Raw genomic sequence first — 12,677 nt, 5'->3', positions numbered from 1 at the left:
TACCAGAGCCATCTGCCATATAATAAGCCTCTGGGAAAGCAAGGATCCTATTAGGAGGAAAGGAGAAGACAAAGGATAAATTTACCTAAGATGTTTTGGGTCTAATCCGCAGGAAATTTGACTGTATCTATTAATCTGTTGCATTCCAGATTCTTTATGATCTACCACAAATGGCTCTCTACATTGTTATACCATTTCCTGTCATTACTTCCAAAGTGAGGATGGCAGACTTTTTGCAATTGAGATCTATTATCCTGTTTGGTCACAACAATCCTGTCAGATGAATGGGCAGACGTTATCCCTGACATATGATGTAATTGGTACTCGGAGAAGCTCAGCATAAAGCACAGATTCTTGAGAGCTGGAAGGGACCTTAAAAAATTATCTAGTCCAACTTTTTACAATCAAAAAGTCCATCTAGTTAAAAGTAAGGAAATTGAGGCTCCAAGGCCAAGAGTGACAATCAGTGACTGTGTCTTTCTTTCACACACAAACACTATAACACAACAAGTTTGATTTCTACATGCTTTCCAGAATTAGTCTTACCTTTATGATTACATTGCAGCTTTCTGACCTTCTGAAATAGGGCAGACTAAGTTCATGCTATAAACTGAGGATCCTACTTAAGGCGTCATTAGTAAGTATAACTAAAGACAGTAGGGAAGGCTGCACAATATTTATTTTTCCAAAGAACATGATCATTGGCAAATGAGGAGCAAAAGCTCCTCAAATGTGACAACATCCTAGTTAAATTGACTGCCGATGGCTAAGATACTGCCACATCATTGCCAGTATAAACACAGCACACTGCAGTGTTAGTTGGTATCCAGAATCAGTGGAAAAATACTGCTCAGCCCAAGGCCAACCAAGCTCATCTTGCACATAAGTGACCCCATGCACTGTAGTCCTCACCTGTGACTGTGTTATTCTCTTGCTGGAAGTCTGCACATGGGCCAAGTCCTACAAATGCCAAGACATTCTAAAGACCAGATCTGTTACCCCCTGGGGGATTCCCCAAATAGCAACTTCTGATCCTAGTGGGATTTTAATTAATGTCCTATTGAACAGATCTAGGTTTCTAGCACTAATCAATACATGAGAGAGGTAGGCGGATATGTCCTGATATCTTCTGACACCAATACATTTATACTGAGGAAAATCTGGCTCCAATGCCAGCTGTTTAGAGAAAGACTTTTACTGTCTGCCACTATAAAAGAGGAATCTTAGTTTGCATATTCTTCTACTCCTCAAGAAATAAGCAGGATAAGGTCTAAGCTTTTTAGCCTGGCTTTTAAAGTTCCTTCACAATCTGATCCCAATTTGACTTTCTAGTCTTATCTCCCGCTCTTCTCTAAGAATTTTTACTCTAAAATTCTAACCAAACTGGTTTTCCCATTGTTACCCTAATAAGTTATTCTCACTTCGATACTTTTGTTAGCAACATTCCTCCTGCATGTAATGTTTTCCTTTCTCTTTTCCGATAATCCAATTTTTTCAAAGCTCAACTCATGTCCTATAATCTAATTCCCCCTAACAATCCTAGCCAATATTGATTTCTTTTTTTTTTTCAGTTTCTACAGCAAAATTAAATAGCTATATGAGATCCTATGAAGGAAAGGAAAAGCAACTGATGATGTATGTGAATACACATCATTGAGTCTACCTTATGGCATGTGTCTATACTTCTCATATGATGATTAACTGTATTTTGCTTTTGTATTTATTATATTGTTTTGTGTGAACATTTAACTCCTGTATTTCTTATTTGATTTCATGAGTATTTCCTATACTTCCTACCAGACTGCAAGTTCTTTGAGGAGATAGCCTTGGAATTAAAACTTTGTCCTCATATCCAATCTGTTACACAAGCCTATCAATTCCACCTTAGCAAAATCTTTTTTTTTTATTATTATTAATACCTTAGAGCAAGTCCTCATTGTATCCCATTTAAGCCTACTGCAATAGCCTCCTAACAAAGCTTCCTTTCTCCACTCCTCCAATCTACCTTTCACATTCTGTTGGAATATTCTTTCCATATACAGATCTGATCATATTATAATCTGATCAAAAATATCAAGGGATTCCAATTTGCCACTGATAAATTTAAATTCCTTTGCTTGGAATTCAATGCTTTTTATGATTTAGCACTACCCTCTTTCCCAATCTCATATCATAACAAACCATATTGTGACATCTCATATGTGATACAAAAGTGGACAAAAATTCTTGAGAGCTATTTCAATGGAGAACAAGCTCTGCAAGGTTTCATATTTTTTTATAAAGCCTTCAAAGATGGTTTGGCAACAGACTATCTGATCACCAACAGTTTTTTGCCATGACCATTAGGTGATTGATCACTGGCAACTCATGAAGCAGACATATAGTAAATAGCTGAGGCCTGAGTGGTATCCTTCAAAGTCCTCAGTAACTGGAGCAGAATGGCAGTAAAAAGGCAAAAAGAGCTGAGTCAATTTCTGGACTTCCCACCTCATCATTGGTAGTGTGTATGTTGGTACCATACATGTGAGAATGGTGCCTGTTTTAAGTTGCTATGCTACCAGAGGACCTGTAACAGTCTCACAGTGACAATATCATTGCAAATGACACCAGAAGACAAAATAGAAGGAGGACACACAGCTTTTTCCTCAGAGCAAATCAGAGGAATTGGAGAATGATGGTTTCATCATTTGCCCAAAGGACAGTCAGTCAACTTGACTGGTCATGCAAATGGTGAACATGATAAATTTATGATCTCTGTGAAGTTAGTTATAGCATATACATCAATACGTATTGCAGAAGATGTACAGACTTTCTATGAAAAATATGATAAGATTCAAGTCAATTTATACCTTGAGGTGGTTTTGGGATTATTTGGAAGTGTTATGCCTGTGTAACATAAGTACTTTCTTTAAGCAATGTAATGTCATATCCTTAAGGCAAGGATAATTTTAAATTGTCTTTGTATGCCCAGCATACAGCAGATATTTAAATAGGTGTTTGCTGAATGAAGAGAGTTGGAAGGTATCAGACATGTGGAATGCTAAGCATCATATAAAACAAAACTGACTTTTTCTGAGAGAAAAGAACTGTTCACTGCCATGGAAATAATTCTAAAATAAGTTAGGCTATGAAATCAAATCACTGACTGATTAGATCAGAGGTCAACATGAATGCCAAATTAGTAAAGTTTTAAAGAAAGCTGGAAAGACACTGCAACTCAAAGAGACCAACTCATTTAGCTGACTGGTACTCTGAAAAAAATGGAAGTGGATGAAATTAAAGAAAATGACTCAAATACTGTTATTTCTAAGAAGTTTTAGTGAATGAAAATAGCTACCATAATAAGAGAATAATAATAAACTCTCTTGGCCAACAAACACTTGGATCTCCTTTAGAGGTGGAGAGTCATGACAGTTAAAGAGAATATCTGTTCTAATTCTGTTTAAAAGTTAATACAAATTGTGAAGGGGAAAATAGGCCCACAAAAAATTCATTGTGAAACTCTGCTGAACTATTATTATCCTAAGAACACTGTAGATAGAAAGAAAAAGAAAAAAAAAACATGCAAAATGGGACAGTCCAGACAGCTCTAATTGTTATTAAATTAACTATTCAAAAGTGGAATGGACTGCTACAAAAGATGGCCAGTCACCCCTCATTGGAGGCTGTCAAGCAAAGGTCAGATGACTGCTCAATGATTATGTGAGGATAGGGATAGTTTTTTGGATAAGAGCGATACTAGATAGCTGGTAAGGTTCCTTCTGACTTGAAAATTCTATGATTCTCATCGATAATTGGGGGATTATCACACTTGAACACTAATACCTCAGTATACACTTTGCTAATGTAAGACTATAGAGTGAGGAAGGGATGGAAATGAGGAAGAATGACTATACCTGACCAGTACAAAGAAGAAACATATACTGGAGGCAAAATGTAAAGTGATTCAGAGGGTGATTTCCAAGATAGCTCAAAGCAGGGAACAAATAAAAAGAATCAACAAGATCATGATTGATATTATTCCCCTACCCCACCAAAAAATTGACCAAGGAAACTTTATCTATATGTATATTTTCTTATTGCTATAGAATCCTTATAGGAAGGAAGTCTATGTATATAATAATAACAGCTAACATTTATATAGTGTATTAGGGTTTGCAAAGTGCTTGACAAATATTGTGTCACTTTGGGAGGTAGATATAGCTTAAGGAAATTTTACATTCTACAGCTAAGGGAATTCAGGCAGAGTGGCCAAGTGACTTGCCTGGGGTCACACAGCTAATAAATATCTGAGAATGAATTTGAAATCAGGTTTTCCTGATTTCAGATCAAGCACTTTCCCAGCTGAAAGATGGCATCCTTGATGAAAATGAGATGAGAACAAGAATGCTTTTGTAGAATATTTTCTACAGCTGACCACAACTTCACAGTCATAATCAATGGAGAAGTATAGAAAATATAAGATATTGCTATGTTTATAATTTATTGATTACAATTATTCAAGGGTCAACATTTCACTTGTATGGCTTATCTTACTATTGATATAGAGCAGAAACTCCTTTGTAACTTATGATACTTCTATATTTAGGAGTTGCCGTGACTGAAAAACTTATTACCTTGCAGTCCACTAGGTGATAAGTCTTAAGTTCTCAGAAACAGTTCCCCAAATATTGCACTGGCATAAATGAGATATTAAAGACTTAGAATAAGACCTCTAGTGCATTTGATTGGTGCTATATAGAGGATGTATTTCCATACATGAACAAGGATCACATGAAATGAGAAAATGTATGTAAGGAAGAGGTTGTGATTCCCAACCCCCAGCCCAGTTGATGTAATCACAGAAGGTCTAGAATGTAACAAGGTGTTAATGAGGTGTTAAATTAACTGTAAAGAAGAGAACGATGTGATTTGTTAAATAAATAAATTGGCCATGACTTAGGGGCTTTAAATAGCTAGGCTCTGGATGAACTTCAGAATTAGGGCTTGAGAGAGGGAAAGACTGCAAGTTGGAATTGTCTGTAGAGAAGATTCATGCAGGAGGGAAAGAAAGGATTTTATTGGCCACATAATTCTGAAGGAAAGCTAATGAGCCACTAGGAGGTATTAATCTCTAGTGGAGAATAGAGAAATATGTTCCAGATCAACACTGAGACCGCCAGTTACTGAGTATGCAATTTAAGAATTCTACTGTGGAAAGAAATGGATACTAAGAACCCAGCTGAGCAGAAATGCTGAACTCCAGAGGAGCTCTGTAAAGGCTCTAGGAAAAAAGAATCAACTACTAGGCCTTTAAGTACTATGCCTTGCTTTGTCATATGTGTATTCATACACATATATATTCTACAAGTCTGTCTCACAACAACTCCTCTAAGGTTAAACCCTCTCTTCCTAAGTGTGCGTTTATGGAGAGTATGTCCTGGTATGATGGAAGGGGAATGTTTTTTAACTACTATTCTTGTTCTGCCATCTGAATATATTAAAAAATATATATTTAAATGCATTTAAATATATGTCATATATTTATGACTTTGCCAAGACATAATTTAGTCTACTATTAACTATTAATTAACTATTAACAGGAAGCATGCTGGTGGGTGCTTGTCCTATAATAAGTTCGTGGAAAAGACTCACAGGTTATCCGTAAGCATATGTGGGAGTAGCTATCCCTCTGGAATCTCAAATCAAGAGTGCAAGTTGAGAGAATGGGAGTGCTCAAGAATTAATGAGATCACAGAGCCAACAAAATACTGAAGTTAGTAGATTTTACTATATTTTACATTCTCTATACTCCAGCCAAACTGTCCTCTAAATAAACTGTACCATCTCTGTGCCTTTGTCCTCCTGAAATTCCTTATACTTGGAATATTGTCCTTCCTTCTTTGCTGACTATTGAATTTCTCCACTTTAAGCCCAATTCAGATACTACCACATCCTTTGTGAAGCCTTCCCTGATCTTTCTCTTCTGGGAAGATGTTTCTCTCAGACCTTGCATGGCATGGCAATTTGTTTTGCAATTCTCTAAATTACTTGCCAATTATTATCGCATATTACAATTATTTGTGTCTTATTCCTGATGCTAGACTAAACTCCACCAGAGTAGAAACAGTTTTATCCAAATGCTATATTTATCATAATGGTTTGTTCACAGTAGGTGTTTAAAAATGTTTGCAGAATTGATGTTGAATGAATTAGTCTAAGGAGCAGGCCTTATCTTCTCTATATCCTACTTAGTGCCATATATATACTATACACAATTAAAGATCAACATTTTATAAAGGGATATAGCTATGGTTTTAAAATTTGGACTAAATTACTGGTCTGCTAAATGGAAAGAAGTCCTCTCTTTAGTCTTGGACAGCTTAGACAGAGTACAGTATCTGTGTTCTACTACCACCCTAACAGGATGACATCAAGTGTGGGATGGAAAAAGGGAGGAGGCAATGGCAGATAAAGGATAGACAGAAAAAGGTCCTGAGAGGGAAAAGGTGATCCAGCAACTATGACCTATGAGCTAACTATAGAGAAAGCCTTCCTCAAGGCTGATAAGTGGTCCAAACTCATCACTTACGTGTCATCAGTTTCTATAGATTCCCCCCGGGCGGCCCCACCCTGGATAGATTCCATAGCTGTAGAGTAGAGTGCCTTCTGGCCAACTGGACGTTTCTCATCTGATGTGCTCTGGTCTCCCTCAGTCTGCCTTTCCCGTTCCTGCTGGTCAATGTTATGTACCCCCAGCAGCAGGCTGTAGTCCATGATTTTAAAGCTCTCCAATACCTACAAGTCATCATGGAAAAGAAAAGAAAAAAATGGAGAACTACCATCCCAACCCCTCTCAACCCCCAGAATTAGGTCAAACCTAGCCAGCTATGCTTTCTTGGCCTCTTGTCATTCAAATCTTGTGAACTCAAAATTTTAGTTTTGTAGTACTCAATAAACAAAATTGAATTTAATTCCATTCTGCAATCTCAGATATACTGTATCTCTTTTTGTATGATTATTTCTAAGGGGTATTAATAATACTGTAGTGTTCTTACAAGAGGTAATGCAGTCCTTCTACACAAGGAAGTCCCCAGTCTTTTTTTTTTTTTTTTTTAAATCTATCAAGTCTATGAACGTGCTGCTAAATAAGGCATCTAAGAAGCCCTGTTATTTTGAATTCCTGGCACTAGATTTGTACAACTCATTCTTCTGAAGTCAGGGCCTGTGTAATCTCATTTTCCTACTTAGGGTCTATGTCATCTTCTTTTGTGGAATGAGGGCTCATGGGATATTGCCCTCTTTCCAGGCTGAGGCCTGACATGATATTACCCTCCCTGAAACAGGAAGTGCTATCTTTTCCATCCTGGGACCAGTGTGACTCACTCCCATTCACATAAATTTACTTTTTTAGGGACCCCTCCCCTTACCAAACAGTCTCTCTGAAGAGTTTTCACCAGTGCACTGAAAGTGTCAGCATCCAACATCAGCCCTTCAGGCATATCCTGAATGAAGTCCAGGTCCTTATAGGTGGGGATGGACTTCTCCTTTTCTTTCTTGCTTGCCCGTCGCTTGTATGTAGAGCCCTTTAAGTCAAACTTAAGGTGCATCTTTACTAAGCGAGGAAGGATGTTGTTCATTACCACCACCCGTATGTTCTTCCCTCCAGACTGAACACAGTATAGCCCATAAAATTTAGGCAGCAGGGTCCGGGGATTCTGGTTTAAATTCTGGGAAGAAGAAAATCATACTGTTAAAAGGAAATGAAAACTAACTAGACTTAGAGCCAAGAAGACCTGAGTTCAAAACTGTCCTCAGTCACTTACTGGCTGGCTGTGTAATCCTGGCAAGTCTGTTAAACTTTCTCAGCTTGTTTCCTCATCTTTAAAATCTTCAAAGGGTTTTTGTGTGGATCAGATGAGACAACTTATGTAAACTGCTCTGTAAACCACTGAAAAGCACTATGTAAATGATAACTATTGTTATTTACTACTGGAATCCACCAGGCAACAGATTTTGTTGGTGATCCTCTCTGGCCACGTGATTTTAAATGCAGACAAACTTCCATTCTTCTAAGTGCAATAAATTTGATCCAAGAAGCCTTGCCTTCTGTCCTAGGCAGATAAGTTTGGTTTGTTGGTCCTTTTCTGGGAAATCACAGGAGCTGAAAGCGACATCAGAGGCTATCCAGCCCAATGTTAAACACTCAAATGAGGCCTACAATAACTGGTATCAAGGTAATCTAGTATCCGGTTCAGTGACTCCCATTTCTATCTGGTATAGCCATTTTTCCATGGAAAAGAGAAAGTCCTTTTTTGGCATCTCTGACAGCTGGTCAATCAATCTCAATTTGAAAATCCCAAGTAATAAAAAGTCACATCTCAAAGCTGGGTTTTTAAATATGAGGCAGTCTGGTGGAGCAGAAGGAATCCAAGACTTGTAGTCAGTAGAGTTCAAAGGAGACTTCCTGTTGAACCTTAAGCAAATTACTGAGCTTCTCTGAGTCTTTGGTTCTTCATCTATAAAATGAAAGTCATTCTTATATGACCCCGACCTACAGCAGAGCATTGTTTGGAAAAGTGTTGCTAAATCTGAAAGGCTGACAGAAATGGGAGTTACTGCTACTCATAATACGCAAGACTTTTGTTTTGGAGTGATGTTCTCCAATTGAGGTTGTTGTAATGACAATAGTAGCAGATTAAATTTATATAGATTTTAAGTTTGCAAATACTTTTTATATCTTATTTGAACTTCACAAAAATTGTGTGAAGCAAATATTGGGTTATATTCTTAGTAAACTGAGGTTTGGAGAAATTAAGTGACTTGCCCAAAGTTATTCTGCTGGCACATAATAGAGCTGAGATTGCAAATAAAGAGTGCTCTTTCCATTACAGGAAGATGTTTTCTTAGGCTGCTTGGAGGATGTGATGGTTCCCAGCTTTTCTTCTCTTATCCCCAAAGTTCTCCAGACTCAGACTTCAGTTGACATTTTTGGGCAAGGTCAAAAACCAAGTTAAGAATTTAGCCTCCATGGGAAAGAATCAGGCCATCTACTTGGCATTTCCCTAAGGGGACTCAAAGCACTTTGAGCTAAAAGCCTATTTATTAGACAACACTTCCGGAAACCAAAAGATTTCCTGTAGTGGATCTGGGAGCAAAAGAATATGTCACTTCCAAAGAATCAGAGGGAAAAACAGGCCAGATTTCATAATCTTTGCTCCTTTAGAAAACCTCAAGCTGCTATGATGCTCTCTTTAAAGATCCTTAAAAGCACAGGAAGCCTTATTATTTACAATCAACTTCCTTGGCTTCAGGTCTGGTGGCTGTCATCTGACACTTGAGCAAAATTTCAAAGGTGCTCCGTGTCACAGTTATCATAAAGCAACCATCTTTTACTGTTTTCTATCAACAGTATAAGTCTATGCATATACCTACAGACAGCAGAGACTTATTCTCTGGTTTCCATTAAAGATTTGGGTCCCTGAGAAGAGTAGCAATGGGTCCTCATCCAAGTGGATGAGAATAAGATTCACTTCTGGATACCATATTTTTAAGAAGCACATGGATAAGTTGGTATGACTTTGGAGGAAGACTAACAGGATGGAGAAGGATTAGAAGTCTATAAAGAAGGAAATGGGGATGTTTTAAACAAGAGAAAACCTAAGAAATTGTAGTTTTTCCTCTAAATATTTAAAGAACTAGCAGGAAAGAATAAACTTCTTCAGTTTAACCCCTGCTTGAAGGGGAAGGTAAGGGGAGTAAAAGGATATAGATTTTGGTTCAATAGAGGCTATATTTTCTATCAATAAAATATTTCTGATAATGGAATGGATGACCTGAGAAGGTCATGAGACTTGAGTGTCCTACATGGAGGATGAATAACCATATGTCAGAATATGCAGTTGAGGAGTCTCCAGCTACAGGCAATGGTTGGACTAGATGCCCTCTGAGGTCCCTGCCACTGTAATGATTCTGAAGTCACTGATCCAATTAACTTCATCATTAATAGTCAAGTCAGAAATAGATCTGAGAATAAGAATTTTAAACAAAAATGGAAAGTATGACTTATCAAGTGACAAGTCAATTTCTTCACACATTTCCTCAGAACAAAGGAAAGTATGTAGGCTAGGGAACATTTTGGTACATCTGTAGACTCCTGGTTCTTATATCTACAAGGTTAGTTTGCCCTGCCAAGAACTGGAGTATGCTTGGCTATATGCTTAATCAGATTTGGGGAACACACATTTGGTCCTGAGGGAGATGATTTCAAAACTGACTATATCACTGCAGATCCCTAGATCCCCACCCTTCCTCCATAATCAGCATGATTGTGGTCGCTACCTCACCATTTTATCTCAATGCTTAACACAGTGCCCTTATTTGGGTAAGAATCTTCCTATATTATAAACTATATAGACCCTGAGAGGCAGAAGTCATCTTGTCCAGAGTTAAACTTTTTCCTCTTGAAATCCCTTTTTGCCCAAGAAATTTTTATGTGACTCCAGATATACAGGTATATAAAAAGGTATGCAAATCAAACATTTCCTGATAATAAATCATAATTATGTTAACCCCACATTCAGGGTCGTAAACCACAATTTAACAAGCTGGGATCAAGATAACCTTCCCAAATAAGATAGGAATGTCCTTCAGTAACAGCCCTGAAGAGTTGTTATCCATTTTCTGCTTGAACATTCCCACAGAGTAGAAAGAGGCCCATATCATTGTTAGAATGCCTAAGACAGACAGTATAAGTTTCTGAATGAGACCTTCAACTGAGTACAATTCTTAGAATGGTATCTTAAAAGAGAAGGCTGGGACAAATGGAGATGTTCTCTTTCTCTGGTTGGAGGACAGGGTCAGAGAATGTTAGTGTTAAAAGGGTCACTGGGGACCATCTATAGTTTTTCCTCCTCCATCTTGTATAAAGTAAATGCAATAGGAAGTGTTTTTGTAGAAGAGACCGTTTCAGAGCCCAGAGATCCTGACTCCTAGCATTTTGCTTTTTTTCATTAAAGGTTTTTTCATTTTGCTACCTTCCAGTTTTTCTCTCTTTTTAAAATTTTAAAACATATTCAAAATTTTATTTTTAGGTCCCCATTTTCTCTCCCATCTCTTCTCCTGCCACTGAGAAGATAAAAACCACCAAACATGTTACAAATATGAATTCAAACAAAAATAAATGCTTGCATTGGCCACAATCACTCAATTTTCCCTCCTTCCCTTTCTTTCTTCTGCTCCCCAACAAATATGCCCAGTTTACCCTCTGAATTCATCATCTCTAACTAGATAGAGGTGGACAGCAGATTTCATCTTGAGTTTTCTGGAACTGTGGTTGGTCATTATATTGATCACAATGTCTAAATCTTTCAAAGTTATTTGTCTTTATAATATTGTTGACATTGTATAAATTGTTCTCCTGTTTCTGCTCACTTCTCATAAGTCTCTCAGTTTCTCTGAAACCATCACCTTTTTAATTTGTATAACACAATAGCAGTCCATTACATACAGATATCATAACTTGTTCTGTCAATCCCCACTGGATGGACACTCTCTTAGTTTCCAATGGTTCTTCATCATAAAAAAGAGCTGCTATAAGTATTATTGTAAATGTGGTTCTTTTTCCTCTTTCTTTGAAATGTTTAGGATACGGACAAATAGCAGTATTGCTGGATCAAAGAGTATGCATAGTTTAATAGCTTTGGAGATTCCAAATTTCTTTAGCTGGATCAATATTCACTGCTCCACCAACAGTACATTAACATACCTGTTTTCCTATAGCTCCTTTAGCATTTGTCCTTTTCCTTTTTTTTTTTTCCCCTTTCACTTTGCCAATCTCATAGAAGAAAGGTGGTACCTCAGAATTATTTTAATAAGGATTTATCTGATTATTAGTGATTTTGAGCATTTTTTTTGTATGACTATGAATAGTTAGCATCTCTCTTGCCAACATTCTTCAAACTCAAATTTTAAGCACTCAGTAATCATGTATATTGTTGTTGTTGCTACTAACTGAGAAAAGAAAAAAAAAAAAAAAGCTACACATACCATGTAATAGCCAGGAAGCAGCTTCTGCAGGAACTCTGCTTCCTTGTGCATCACAGTCTTAATGATGAATTCATCATCACTAGTGACATAAAAAAGGGAGCCACTGGCACCTGGGTTGGAAAGTTCAATCAGTGGTTCATTGCACAAGGAATACTAGGAACAAAGAGAAGAAACAGAAAAGTCAGAGGTGGTAGGATTGGAAGGAAACCCTTGTGGATGACAGGAATGCAAGTGAGACAAGCTGGTATATTCTCCATCTGAAACCATTTAGTGTAGTTAGCTCCATAAAACACATTGTTGAAGCTCTAAGAGGCAAATCTTTTAGTTTTAAGATGCTCAAATAATATTAAATACTATTGCTAGTAATAATTATTGTTAACCATTAATGTACAATTACATATATATGTACACACATACAAAATCAAAGGTTATCAGAGTTAGAAGAGCCCTCTGGCCTTTTAAGATCAGTCTTTTATTCAAATCCCACTCTGATGCCTTACCACAACAACAGCTGATCTGAGGTTCCTGAAGATAAGAGTCTACTGCTTGAATATTAGCTTAAATTTGGGCAGGTTCATTAACATAAGTTAATTTTGGGCTATAGCAACTCACTGAACTGTCCACAAGACAGTTGTGAGACAGTCATGATC

At 37.3% G+C, this 12,677-nt stretch overlaps 1 protein-coding gene across 8 annotated transcripts in view; it reads right to left on the bottom strand.

Annotated features, from left to right (window-relative positions):
* The window catches only part of PIP5K1C (phosphatidylinositol-4-phosphate 5-kinase type 1 gamma), a 124,232-nt gene that overhangs the window by 32,720 nt on the left and 78,835 nt on the right, over positions 1 to 12,677 (bottom strand). For all 8 annotated transcript variants that reach the window (XR_007949573.1, XM_051971965.1, XM_051971966.1 and 5 more), the window contains exons 6-8: positions 12,028 to 12,180; positions 7,410 to 7,709; positions 6,572 to 6,777 (exon numbers count right to left, since the gene is read on the bottom strand). Coding sequence is in view for 7 of the 8 variants with exons in the window: in XM_051971965.1 (XP_051827925.1) it covers positions 6,572 to 6,777; positions 7,410 to 7,709; positions 12,028 to 12,180 (659 nt within the window). In the remaining variant the exon portion in view is untranslated. The remainder of the gene's footprint in view (positions 1 to 6,571; positions 6,778 to 7,409; positions 7,710 to 12,027; positions 12,181 to 12,677) is intronic.

Source organism: Antechinus flavipes, chromosome 1 (genome assembly GCF_016432865.1).
Source record: "Antechinus flavipes isolate AdamAnt ecotype Samford, QLD, Australia chromosome 1, AdamAnt_v2, whole genome shotgun sequence".
In the NCBI taxonomy this organism is placed as follows: domain Eukaryota; kingdom Metazoa; phylum Chordata; class Mammalia; order Dasyuromorphia; family Dasyuridae; genus Antechinus; species Antechinus flavipes.
The sequence above is the reverse complement of the archived record's forward strand: the minus strand, read 5'-3'. Positions and strand labels throughout refer to the sequence as shown.